Raw genomic sequence first — 14,060 nt, 5'->3', positions numbered from 1 at the left:
CAAATAGTTCCTGTGGTGATTCCTTCACTGAGTAGCAGACACCTCCTGCCCTTTCTTCCTTATTTTTTATTTCAAAGCCTTTGCAACATAAAATAAGGAAAATCTCCTCCACAATAAATGTGGATTTTCACAAGAGTCTCATCCAAACACAGTTCTGAACATCCTCTTGAATTTTCTCTGGGAATATATTCTTGCTCTTGTGCTCTGTTGTACAACTTGCCTTTTTGCAGAACTAAGGCTTGAGGCTTATTCCTTGCTAAATGAAGTTTTCATAGCCTTATGTTGTACTATTATTTTTATCTCCTGCTTTCACAGACTAACAAGGAGTACTCGGTAATAGCTGTTTGCTTGGCAGAGCAGTGGACAGTTTGGCAGTAATGCTTAACAGGATCTGGAAACAAATTATCTTTTTTTCTAACTAGTTGTTTGACTTGGTGGCTTCTTATTATATCTAACAAAACGAACAAACTCCTCTGTGTTTCTAATTGCTGGCCCTGCCCGTTGTTTTGTTTATTCCAATATTCAGAATTTATTTTGTCCAGCTGAATATCTGTGGCTGGTGGTATCACACAGTCTAAAATAAATAATTTTGGCAGCCAAAGGTGGTACTTGTGTACTGGGCAAGGCCAACAACATTTTGTCACGTAATAACCTTTTATAAAGCTTTGTATCCAATATATGATCACAATAGACAAAAAAATTCCAAAATTATACACAATAAATGCAAAATTTAGAAATGCTTAAAATAAAAAAGGTATATTTCATCTTCTTACTTTCTTTTTTTTTATATTTCTTTTATTGTTTTATATGATCCTGGTCATTTTAAATTGAAATATTTTCTAAACACCACATTGGAGTCTAATCCCAGGATTTTCCAGGCTGGATTTGGTGATCTATGCCAGTTAATGTTTGCTCTGATCCACTCTTTGACAACAAAGTTTTGTTTGGGAAATCTGTTAGGGTGGAGCTGGGATTATTCATTTCAAAGGCAGGAGGGAAGCTCAAATCACACTTTTTAATGCCAGCAGAACTCTTTGTCCACTAAGGAACAGAAAGTTTATGGACCAAACAGTCAATTTTCAATGTAACCTTTACCCTTCTGTGGTTAACTGCAATTTTAGATGTTTGCTCTCTGAGAGCAAGACAGTCATCCTGGTTTTGTTTAGATCATCTAACAAATTAAAAGATTTTTTTTAAATTTTCATTAGTTATGTATTTGACTCAACTACATAATTATCACTTTTTTCATTAGTTTTTGGTGAGAGTCATTGGCAAAACCAATGTTCAGAGCCTGCTGATTGATACGAGATAGTTCAGAAGAAGTACATAGCAGCAAATTATTGATTAAATTACCTTTATTTTCTCCCTTTAGCAGCTGCATCATAATTACAGCTGTTCCCCACTCTCTACTGTACCAGGTGTTTGTGTCTGTGCTGGGTCAGGGAATTATTTACTTTTCATCACTGATGGCTGGTTTCAATGCTTATAGGAAACAGAGAATTGGGGGAATATTGAGTGGCTTTTCTCAGAGCTGCCTTCACCTTGAGCATCTCAGCTGCCAAGAACACAAGATCCTACCTTAAAATAGTATGCTAATTGTGACAATGATCTGAAACAGGTTAATTGGGTGCTTTTCTGCTATATTGAGTGGAGAGAGAAATTGCCTGACACGTCAAGGCAGTATTCTCTCTCTCTGACAGTTCCTGTACCTATTTGGACACAAAAGTTACTTTTCACTTCTGTGCCCCACTGCAGCTCCTGTCATCTCCTGAGGCTGAAATAAAGGAATAAAAGCCTTCTAGGGAGAGGTGTCTGCTCAATTTGGGCTTTTGCAGAGGGTCAGCAGAAGCAGAGCAGACATTCCTGGGTTTGGCACACACGAGGGCTGTACATAACCTCACACTTGTTTCAGCTTTTCACTTTAACCTGCCACCATATGTCTGCACAACCCTGAACAGTTTGTATTGTTTGCCCAGATTCCTGCACTTCAGAGACATCTGGTCAATGGGATAGGAGGGAGAGGGAATTTTTCCAGCTGTCTAAAGAAATTTTGTGGGTTTTATCTGTGGTTTGTGGGGTTTGGTTTTTTGTTTTTTTTTTTTCTTCCCCTGTAGTTCATAATTATGTATGAAATTTTTTCCCAATATATCCCTGGGGGCAAGTGATGGTAAAACCTTTAGGAAAAGGTAACAGTGTGTATTTTCCTCAAACCATTATTTTTCATTCTTAGATTGTGTTGCAGCATCCAGGAGCCCTCTCAAATAGAACAACTCGTCTTTTGAGACTGATTGTGCCTCATTTTAGTTGACCCTTCTCAGGAAATACCTCCTGATAAAAACACAAATGGGTTTAAGTGTCTCACCTCTGCAGTGACCCTGCAAGTAGCATTTCCCTTGTAAAAAAAACATCTTAGCTTGAAGAATTGAAAAGTTTATTTCTGAAAGGAAAAAGTAGGAGGCAAAGAGAAGAGAATGGGAGTGATATGTAAAAAAGAATCTATGATGAAAAAAAACTTCTTTTGGCTACTATAGGATCTTTTTCTCCTTGAAATGTGTTTATAGTCTACATTACTTTATTATGTAATACAGTATTTTAAACCTCTTCTTCTGTTTGTTTGTTTTTTTTTTAATTTGAGAATGAAACCAACATTTGGTGGTTAAATTTCCTTACGTATATATTTAGACTTGGCCTCCTGCATATTGACCAATAAACTCAGTTGAGACAGGCAAAATAGATATTGCAGCCTTTGTCTTTATGATGTACTAGAGTTTCTGTTGGATGGTTTTTGGTTTGGGTAAAAATACCAGTTTAGAAAGGAGAACCTTATTTATCAGCCTCCTTCCTGCCAACATACAGGATCAGCTCCACTATCAAAACCCCAACAGGATGAATGCAAAAACTGAAATGTCTATTCCATTGATTACTCCCCAAATGCTCATTCATCTTTCAGAATTTTGAAGCAAATACCTGCAAATGTGTTTAATTTGGTCCAGTTTGTATTATATTTTCTCTAAATGTCTCCAAATCAGTGGTCTGCTGATCCAGAAATCTTACATGGCTTTCTGCTGCTGCATCATTGTGCAAAATGCAGTGGTTTTGTCACAACTGAATACCTTAAAATCAGTTTTTTTGAGCTCAAGTTTGTTTGCAGAACTATTATTCTGACCTGCTACGACCTGCATGTTTTGTTTAAGAAAATATTCCTGTAGTTTTCAAACTCTTTGAGAAGCGTTGGTCAATTTGTAACAAAAATACAAACTCAAACTGTAGAAATGCTAAGCAATTTCAGCAGCAGGGCCTTGCCCTTTTTAGGGATATGTTCTTCTCAGCCTGGTATTTTTTGCTAAACAGTTTTGGGTAAAGCTGTTTTTCAGGCTGACTACTGCTGTTTGTTCAGAATACGAGTGATTGTGGTTTACCTGAGGTTCTGTCCTTGGAGACGTTCCTGTCTCAGAGATACAAACAAATCTCTCCTCCTCTCCATTCCAGTTTCTCTCCTTTGATCAACACTTTAAAAATTCATCGTGCTCATCATCCAGCAAGGCAGAACAACAGCAGAGGTCATGATTATCTTCCCTGGATGTTGCTGACCTTAAAGTGAAACCTCAGTTTTGCAGAGAGTGTTGGAATGCTAAACGCTCTTTGAGCAGAGACTTTATTTTCCTTTTGTACATTTCCAGAGGAAACATGCACCCAGAAAATAATTATTGTACTCCTAAAAGTTAATTTTAAACCCAGAAAATTAAGGCTGCAGTGTGAGCTTTGTCAAGTTGCATGCATTTTTTTGGAAAACCTGTTTAAGTGTCTGTCCAACTTAACTCTTTTATAGTTTGTGATCTGCAAATTCTCTTGAGAGAAACAAGCAAGTTTCTCACTCCCTCTATTTGTTGGATTCGCAATATTTTTTTTTTATGTGAGGTGGCCTCTAGCCCTCAGTTTATTGACTTCCTTGTAGCTACACTGAGAAATTACCTGCTCATAAACCAGTTTATAAAAGCACAGGTAAAGGCATTACTAATTTTCTACATTTCCCATATGGTTCCTGCCTTTGTGGTCTACACTTCAACTAACCAGTGATTTTAATGTGCTTAGAAAATGGTAAAAATTACCTCTAGATATCAAAGAAAATAATAAACTGCCCCTTGGAAATAGTCTGGATACCAATTTCCATTTTTATCACTAAAACCATAAAATATGTGCATTTATATATTAGATTTTCATGCTTTCTGTATTATTTTAATTTTCAAGGCTACCTGAAAATCTTTAATGCCTGCCTGCTGAGATATAAAAACATTATTATAACCTGATGGCCTCAGTTAATAATGGAGTCAGGGATAGATGGACATGCAGCAGTGCTGGCTCAAGGAAAGAAGATTTTAACATCAGGAATTATGGTTTTGCAGTCAGTTTATTGGGCTTGCCTCTTCTAGAGTGCACAAACTGCAGGGTTTGAAACCTGTAACTAAACTCTGCTGGAAGGAGAGTGAGGTTTTAACCTAGGGAAGGGAACAGGAAATGTAATTAAAAATAAATTAACTGAAAAAGTGCCATAGAATATAATTTCCTTGTGGAAACTTGTGGTTGGTCATGATTTTTTTCTTTCCCCAAGTGTCTCTCCTACTGAAGCTGCCACTATTGTGAGCACAAGGCTGGACTAAATGAACTGCAGAGGCCTCAAACCAAACTAAATTATTGTTGTTTGACTCTAGGAGTAGCAGCTATTAGTTAATTCAGCTTTAGGGTGTTTGGGTTTGTTTTCGTTTTTTTCTGTGTATTGTGGAGAGTAAATGTTCTATGATTTAGGTTTTGTATGGTTCAGGGTTTTTTAAAAAGAAAAGGAGGAGGAACTGCAAAAATCCTTTTTGTTTGCTGTTTTTAAAGCAAAATTGTTTGTACTAATAAGTATTTCTAAACTTAGTATTTTTCCAGGGCTGCCTTATTATTCATATTTTCCTTTAAACTAAATACAATTTATGTTTTTCAGTGCCATTTGCAGACACTCTTTTGAAGGCCTTAAGTTTTAATTTTTGATGGGGAACACCACGTCCCTTGCCACACCACCCAACTCAGCACAGATATTTCTATTCAGACTTTCTAAAAAACACATTTTAAGTTGTTTCTTCCTCACCCTTCCTACCCTGAGGATTTGGAAGCTTTTGGCTGAGCAAAGCAAACAGTTCAGGATGGTTTTTGTGTGTTGAGTGACTTTTTGCAGCTGTAACTGTGATGACTGATGATGTTTCTTTGTTGTGTGTTGAAGGTGCTTAAAAAGAAATAAGGAAAAGAAGTGCAATGATCCCAATGCAGGTTTTCAGTGTCAGCCCAGTCTGGAAGTCAGAGTGTGTGAGAAGAAACAGGTTGAGGAGCTAAGACAAAAAAGCTGTGCAGTTTTTGGATGGCTGGTAATTATTTTGTGTGTGGTGCAGCTCTATCTCAGCTTGGACAAACAGATCAGTAGGAAAAGGGTATGGAATGGGGTTAGAACCTTGCATCAAACATCCCACCTTTGGGGATGAGTTTCTGTAGGGGATGGCAGGAGAGTAATGCTGCCTATATCTGCTGGCCACAGTCTTTGTTTCCCATTTATGGATGTCAGCATGTAAGCAACAAATTAGCTTGTCTGGAGGTTTGCTGTGGGGAGCGTGGTGCCAGTGCTGGGCATTCCTGACGTCTTTGCAAGATAAGATAAGGCATATGATGCAGCAATGCTCAAGAGTTGGGCTTGCAGCAGATAATGATTTTTTTTTTTTTCAGAGGGGTTATTTTCACTTGAATACCTGTACAGCCTCTGCCTCACACATCCCTCCTGGTACAGCATGAAGTGGTAGGTGTTTCAGGAGCAGGGGGAATATGTACCTGAGTGCCTACATCTTTCTCCTGCAAACAGGGGATATTCCAGAGCTGGTTTGCTTTTTCACAAATCCCTTGTGTAACCGCCTTTGCAGCTTAATCCCTTCACATACGCACACATGTATTTAGTATTTTCAGCTTTCAGATGCTTTAAACTTCTTAACCTCTTTGCCTACAATAAAAAACCCCATTTCTTTCTTTTTCCTTATACATTCCTTGTTTTTTGAATCATGTCACAGCAGAAGAGGGAAAGCAACGTTCATTAGATGCTGAAAACACAACACACAACCAAGAGAAGCCGTCCATCCACTTCACTCCCCAGCTCTGAGAATTACCAGCATTATCTAAATCCTGTGGTGCTGTGATCACACATTCAGGGCTTCCCAGTGCATTACCACCAAATACATCACACAGATTGCTCTATTTTCACCAGGAAGGCAGAGCTCCCAGTGGGGTTTGTGTGCCCACGAGTGGGTGAGGCTGTCTTACCTCCAGGTTTGATGTAGAAGCAGTTGAGCTGAGTTTCATGCACCAGCTTCCCCTTGTACTTGGCATCAGGTTCCCCCGGCTGGTGGCTGGGCAGGGGGTGATAGGCTTGTCGGACCAAGGCTTGAAACATTTTTAAATTCCAAGGAGCAGCTGGAGCAGCTGAAGCTGAGTGTATTTCCTATAGATAGGAAAGGCACATTCCTTTTGGTGGGTTTCCTTGCTTCTTGGGGTTATGTAACAGCCTTGTAGGGAAGGTAAAACCTGAATATTGTTTTAACTTGCTGACAACCGGATCTTCTGATCTAGGACTTAGTTTCTAGCTCTTTGAAACCTTTTCAATATCTTTTGCGTTCTCCTTCCCTTTCCTTGCTGTTCACTCCCAATCCTTTGCTTGTCCTCTGTGCCTCAGGCTCAGCTGGAGCCTCCTCCTCCTCCCCCTGTCCGTTTTTCAGGAAAACTTGGATTGAGGAGTGCAGATAATGGGCGCCATCCAGCCGTCAGCTCATCACCTCAGCCAGCCATGACCATCTCTGGTTTCTGTATATCCACACGGGCTCCTCTGATAATATCCTCTTGTGCTGGAAAAAAATAGGTTTGCCTAGCAGAGGGTGGATGGACTACTCTCCTGACATAGCCAGAAAACTTCTCTTGGAATGTGAGCTTGCTTACTCACGCTCTTTTATATGTGTGTGTATATATATAAAAATATTTGTAACCTTCTCTCAAAACATGGGAGATAAATATGTGAGCAAGTGTATCCCACAGCACATATACAAGCTGCTCACTTCTGTCTAACTTTGATTTAATGCGAGCTCTTGAGTGCCTCATCAGTGCTCTCTTTGTCAAAACAAGCCTTAAATCGGCACTGAGGAATCCTTTTTCAATTACAGGAGGGGAGAGGAAAGGAACCCTTCCCAAGTGTAAGATAGCATACCCTTTAAAGGACAAGGAATGTGTTACATACAGGAACACGGTGTGAGTGCTCCAGTGGAATTCCACTGGACTGGGCTGCAAAGGCTCTGCTGCTTTTTTGTCTTAACTGGGCATCCAAACCAGTAACAGCACTGGGGCATCCAAACCAGTAACAGCACTGGGCACACAAACCAGTAACAGCACTGGGCACACAAACCAGTAACAGCACTGGGGCATCCAAACCAGTAACAGCACTATCCAAACCAGTAACAGGACTGGGCATCCAAACCAGTAACAGCACTGGGCACACAAACCAGTAACAGCACTATCCAAACCAGTAACAGCACTATCCAAACCAGTAACAGCACTGGGCATCCAAACCAGTAACAGCACTGGGGCATCCAAACCAGTAACAGCACTATCCAAACCAGTAACAACACTGGGCACACAAGCCAGTAACAGCACTATCCAAACCAGTAACAGCACTGGACACACAAACCAGTAACAGCACTATCCAAACCAGTAACAGCACTATCCAAACCAGTAACAGCACTGGGCACACAAACCAGTAACAGCACTATCCAAACCAGTAACAGCACTGGGCCTCCAAACCAGTAACAGCACTGGGCATCCAAACCAGTAACAGCACTGGGCACACAAACCAGTAACAGCACTGGGCACACAAACCAGTAACAGCACTGGGGCATCCAAACCAGTAACAGCACTATCCAAACCAGTAACAGCACTGGGCCTCCAAACCAGTAACAGCACTGGGCCTCCAAACCAGTAACAGCACTGGGCACACAAACCAGTAACAGCACTGGGCACACAAACCAGTAACAGCACTGGGGCATCCAAACCAGTAACAGCACTATCCAAACCAGTAACAGCACTGGGCACACAAACCAGTAACAGCACTGGGGCATCCAAACCAGTAACAGCACTATCCAAACCAGTAACAACACTGGGCACACAAGCCAGTAACAGCACTATCCAAACCAGTAACAGCACTATCTAAACCAGTAACAGCACTGGGCACACAAGCCAGTAACAGCACTATCCAAACCAGTAACAGCACTATCTAAACCAGTAACAGCACTGGGCACACAAACCAGTAACAGCACTATCCAAACCAGTAACAGCACTGGGGCATCCAAACCAGTAACAGCACTGGGCATCCAAACCAGTAACAGCACTGGGCACACAAACCAGTAACAGCACTATCCAAACCAGTAACAGCACTATCCAAACCAGTAACAGCACTGGGCTCAATGCCTGCTCTGCTTTAATGGTCATGGCTGCAGCCCCAGTTGTGGCCTGTGCAACAGAGTCTCCTTTCATAAAATACCAAATCTTCCCATCATAATGCGTTGCTTAAAATCAATCTCAGCAAACAGCCCACTGGGTTTTTTCCTGCTGGCTTTGTTATTTTGGATGTACGTATGCCTAGGAGTTTTTGGAGGCTGTTTTAATAATCCCTTTGCATAACAGAGGTATTATTTACATGCGTAAAAGCAAGCAGAGAGATTCTGCAGCCAGGGGAAAAGAAAATAAAACAAAGGAAGTAATGTAAGACACAAGCTTCAGGTCAGAAGTCAGCAATAAAGGGACTAAGGAGATTCTTTATGTGAATTATCTGCTGCTGGCCATTGCCATAGACAGGATATGGACTTTCTATTTGAGCTGTACCAGTTCTTTTATCTCTGTCAAACAAACTGCCTTGCTGTTAAATTTTAGTGTCTTTTGATTTTCCTAAACAACATACAGTGTTAAATCCTCTGTACAAGTGTGTGTAGCATCTCTCAATTAACAAGTTCATGAAATTTCATAATGATTAGAAAAAGGAGAGAAATAACAATGGAATTTTTAATTTTTCTTTTTTAGTTATAGGTCTTCCTGCAGGTCTTTGCTGCCTTCTGTTTATTGTTACCTGCTGTTTTTATTCTGCTTTCTCTCATGTGAATATTTCTCTCTCTAACACTCCTTAACAGAATGCAAAAGTAGATGTTCAAATTTGCACTGAGAGTTAAAAGCTGAAGGAGGGGAGAGACTGAGGAAGCAGATGATGATTTTAAACTGTTTTTATTCTTAAAGGATTATGCATAAGCTAGTGAAACACTGCTGACTTCTGAAGCAAAATGAAATATACATTTCTACTTGATGTGGAAACAATACAGTTGCTGCAGTGAAAATAGTCCAATGCAAAAATCCTGAGTTTTTATTTAAATATGATTGTATCTCTAGTCTACAGTCAGGCATTCAGAGGTGCAGGGGACCTCCCAGTGCTGCTCTTGTGCAATATCGAGGTGCTAATAGAAAATGAATTTGATAAATGTGTGGGATTGTTTTTCTGTTGAAAAACAGGTTAAATAAGAAACTTAAATTACATTTTCTTGGTGACAAACTTGATCCCAGGCAAGCATTGTTTCTCTCTTTGTCCATATACACAGAATGTTCTGTATTCTTGCACTCAGAATGTCTTGTGGGACTACAGAAAATGACTATAGAAATGACCATAAAAAAGTCAGTAAACTTCTGAATAATCAGAACAATAACTACAATTTTTAAAAATTTAAAATAAATATCTGCAAATATGTTAAAATAGAATTACAGTACTCAAAGGAAAAAAGCAACAAGGTACTTCAAAGGGGTAAGTTTTGTATCTTTGTGAAAGAAATTACTAAATTACAATTTCACAAGAAGAATGCAGGTGAAACATTTATATTAATACTTTGATGATCCTTCATCTCTCAAGCACGTAAGAATGCAGTGACCACACGTGAATGTTTCAAGGTTCAGGATGAAATTTAGCTTTGTGAGCACAGTGTGAACCTTCCCACAGCTGGAGTAAACCCATTACAGTTTGCCTGTCGTTCTGTGAGCACAGTGAAAGTCCTTTCTGTGCCTGTGAAATCGTATTATATTGATAAAAATTGTGCTGCAAAGTTTCTGTCTGCAGCTCTAGAGACCAGCAGGTGTTCCTGAAGGCAGTGACACAGCTGACTGCAAGACAAGGAATGGCTACAGAGGAGTAGAAATCTCTTTAATATGTGGAGTATAACCTGTTAACAGGCTGTGGCACAGCAAAAAAAAGAGAATAAATAAGATAACACTGCAAATATCAATTAACTGAGATCTCAGGAGGAGTGGTTGACTTTTGCCTGTTTCTACGTGGAGTTTTTAAGTATTTTTTCTAACCATTTTAGAGCTAGAGGTGGTATAGGAAAAGTGCAATAATTGCCTACCCAACATGATGTTGTATATAGAGCATACAAATGGAAAAATACAAAAATGGGGGGTTTAAATTCTCTTGATCTTAAGGTATTTCTTAAATATTTCTTGTTACAAGAACAAGGATATACAAGTAACTCAGGCTTTTATTGTTGCAGGCAGAGGACTTAGTGCAGATCTGCAAATGTATTTCCGTGACTTAGGATCTGAAGGTATGCAGTGGAGAAATTAGAGATGAGATCACAACAGTCAGAATTAGAAACATCATCTATAGCTAAGGTTGCTTATTTTCCCTCATGAAGCCCTTTCTGAAGTTGTTCATTATTTTGTGGGAGTTAAACCATTTGGAGTGACAGCTCGTCATATACTGATTATAGTAAAAATTCAGGTTTCAGGGAAAAATGACATGCTATTGAACACCTATTTGAGGTTAAAATAATCTCTTTTTTCACCTCTCTTCTAATATACTGGAAAATGGCACTGTCAGAGTTTGGAAAACAATTTGACCTTGAACTTACCTATAGCTGTGGAATTAGAGAGTTCTCTTTGCTTTCAGTTACTAGGTAGGAGTGAAGAATCAAGAACAGAATTCAAGCACAGAATCAAGAAAAGGTTTTTGGTTTAACCTCTTCCACTTGTGACAGTCTTCTGTCAGTACCAGCCTTGCTGCTCATGAAAGGTGTGGATTTCTGTTTAGCCTGGATTTGTGTAAGGCATTGTTGTGTCCTGCTCAGGGGATTTCTGGAGATCAGGACCTTTCCTTGTGTTGAAGACATGTTTTATTGTTTCCTTTAGAAAGTTAGCAGAGAATATAGACCACAAATAAGCTAAAAAAAAAAATATTATTTTAGGTGTTTCAGTTGCATTTGTTTTCCAGTAAGCCTTTCACTGATGGATTTTTATTTCACAGGATCCCTGCTTGTGTTGGCTGAGGATATTTGGATGTAATTTTTAGCTCACAGCTCTCATCTAATGGGGAAATTTTGGAATTCTGTTGTGAAATAGTAACAGGAACCATTTGTTATCAAAGAGAGCCTATTTATAAGAAAAAATATTCATTAAGAACAACTTCTTGTTTGAAAAATTGATAGCCTGGCATCTACACCCCTCCTGCCTTGATTTCAGTGTCAAACACCATCATGATTTCAAAATTATCTGGAACTGGTGATGCAATGGCAGGAGGTGTGACTGGAAAACCAGTGGTGTGGGGGGAAAAAATAAATCCTCCAAGCCAGATGGATCATAACATCGATCCTATTCCTGTGTCGGGACTAAAAATTTCTTGTAGCATCAACAGAAGGCATATTTAAGGGAAATCTTGCAAATACAGTTTGCATTTGGGCTCTTTTCCAAAAAAAGTAAAGAACCTGCTGATGGACTCCTACATCTGCTGAGCTTTATGGAAAGGAGTGGATCAATGGGCTTCACATTTTCCTGCAGAATCAACAGAAGTTCAGCTTTGAGGCCATGTAGGGGGCTTTTCCAGTGACCCTGTTTTGTTTGACTGCTACACAGTTGATTTTTCTTCACAAAAATTCCTGATAAATTTGGATTAAAAATCTGCCTGAAGTCAATGTCTCAAAGCAGAGCCACAGACACGATTTACTAAACCATCCACCCTGCCTGTGCTGTCCCTTTTTTTTGCCTCATGAAACCAGAAATATTTACTGTCTCTATCTTGAAAGCTGCAAACTGGTCCCCCCAACTTTCCCCACTGATGGATGGTGGCAGGAATATTTCAGGGTCCATTCTATTAACAAAAAAATCTTCTCTTGATTTTTAAGGCAGAGTTCCAAGCACAACTAAACAGATGGTGGTAAGGAACTTATTCTTGACTTGAGTAACGTTGCCAATCATTGCCCACTTCAAACCATTTGCTTTTGAGGGAAGGGGTCTGGAGGGGCTTTTTCATTTTGTTCTTGCATTTTTTTTTTTTTTTTTTTAATAAAATTGCTTAAACAGTTCCCTCCTCAGCTGAATTTTCACTGTGTAATCATTGCTTTGCATTGACACGTCCCTGAGTAGGATTCTTTTTCCTTTAACAACTGGTTTGGTTGTTTTTTGGGTTTTTTTTTTTGCAGCTTGCTTAATATTTTAAACCTTTGAGGTGATGGAAATACCAAGTCTTCCTTTTCCCTGTCTTTGTTAATACTTCTCCAATTAAATGGATCAGGACCTTTATCAGCCTTTAAATGAAAGAACAAGTGTCTGATAATTTAACAGGTAGGGCCTTTTCAGAGCTTTTTAGGAATTTAGGTTAAGCTCATATTAAAACACATATTTTTGTTGTTTGGAAAACTCTTACCTTTCTTCAGTTTATTGACATTTTTATGCCTAAAATTGTGCATAATTTTTTGCAATTATGCAAAAAATTGCATAAATTTTTGCAATTACGCATAACATTTTTATGCCAGAATTTTAATGAGAAATCATTAAAGTTTTGACTTCTCTCTAAAAACTTCCAGAAATACCACAATTTCCATTTTTTAGAAGCAAATACCTTTACCTAATACATATTTTTGTATTGTGCAGCTTTGCACAATGTTGAGAAGCAAGAGGCCTGAAAATTCCAGTCCTGTTGATGAGCCATTTCTATCAATATGGTATAACAGGATACAAATGATTTTATTTTTTTTACTAGTGTTTTAAGTATCTACATGGCAAAATTTTGTATTTGAAAGAACTTAAAGCCTGTTTAGAGCTAAAAGAACTTTGAGGCTTCTGAAGTAGGAAATACCAGAGTTAAGGTTGGTTGTGCAGTGTCTCTGTTTATGGAATTTTATATTGTGTGGCTGTCTCCTTTTGCAATAAGGACTTTTTTTCAGTTATCAAACAGTTGGATTGGTGTTCACATCGAGAGGCTACTCAGGATTCTGGTTTATTCCTCATTACTCATGTATTGGTCACTGGCTTTGTTATCCACCCCTGGAATTCTGTACTGGAGTCAGAGTTGTTGGGTTTTCTTGTTGTTTTCTCCAACAATCATCACTATAAAAGCTGGTAACTCACGAACAAACAGAACTATTCTACTTTGCTCAGATATTAGAAATATTATCCTTCCCATTTCACCAACCGGGATCCTAAGGCAGAATAGTTACAATTAAAGACCAACTAAACATGCAATGTGTGACCTTAATGACTCAAGCCAAATTTTTCCAGCGTATTTATGCTTCATGTGTTCAAAACCACTTCCTTCAGCCTGGGATTGGGCTGGTTGGTGTTTCTGCAGGCCAGGTCTGGGATCTGAAGCCCACACAGCCAGTGCAGCCACTTCAGATGACATTTCCCAGCTTGTGGATCACTGCAGAACCTCTCTGGGATGGAGCTCAGCTTGCCAGGATGGTGTGCAGCTGTCTGGGCTGCAGGTTTTTTTAGTTTTTTTTTTCCCTTGTTGCAGTCCTGAAGGTAGCAATGTAAAGGTGTGGGCTTGCCTTGCAAGACATGGATACAAAAAAATTCTTTTTAATGTAGCCAAGTGTGGATTTAGAGCAAGAGTCCAGACTACACATTGAGCAAAATACCTTAGGAAGCATAAAATCAAGAATAAAACACAAAAATTTAAGAATTGAGGATATTTA

The 14,060-nt window shown here is 39.1% G+C and overlaps 2 protein-coding genes across 3 annotated transcripts in view; one reads left to right on the top strand and one right to left on the bottom strand.

Annotated features, from left to right (window-relative positions):
* The window catches only part of CACNA1C (calcium voltage-gated channel subunit alpha1 C), a gene marked incomplete at its 5' end in the record, with an annotated part of 450,110 nt that extends 443,641 nt beyond the window's left edge, over nucleotides 1–6,469 (bottom strand). Inside the window, one exon of the mRNA XM_083858937.1 lies at nucleotides 6,340–6,469. Coding sequence (XP_083715063.1) covers nucleotides 6,340–6,469 — 130 coding nt within the window. The remainder of the gene's footprint in view (nucleotides 1–6,339) is intronic.
* DCP1B (decapping mRNA 1B) overlaps nucleotides 1–14,060 on the top strand; it is a gene marked incomplete at its 5' end in the record, with an annotated part of 41,305 nt that overhangs the window by 5,653 nt on the left and 21,592 nt on the right. The gene's annotated exons all lie outside the window — the stretch shown is intronic.

The sequence above is a fragment of the Zosterops lateralis genome (assembly GCF_965231275.1).
Source record: "Zosterops lateralis genome assembly, chromosome: 4".
Taxonomy (NCBI): Eukaryota; Metazoa; Chordata; class Aves; order Passeriformes; family Zosteropidae; genus Zosterops; species Zosterops lateralis.
Note: the sequence above shows the minus strand (reverse complement) of the source record. Positions and strands in the feature narration are given on the sequence as shown.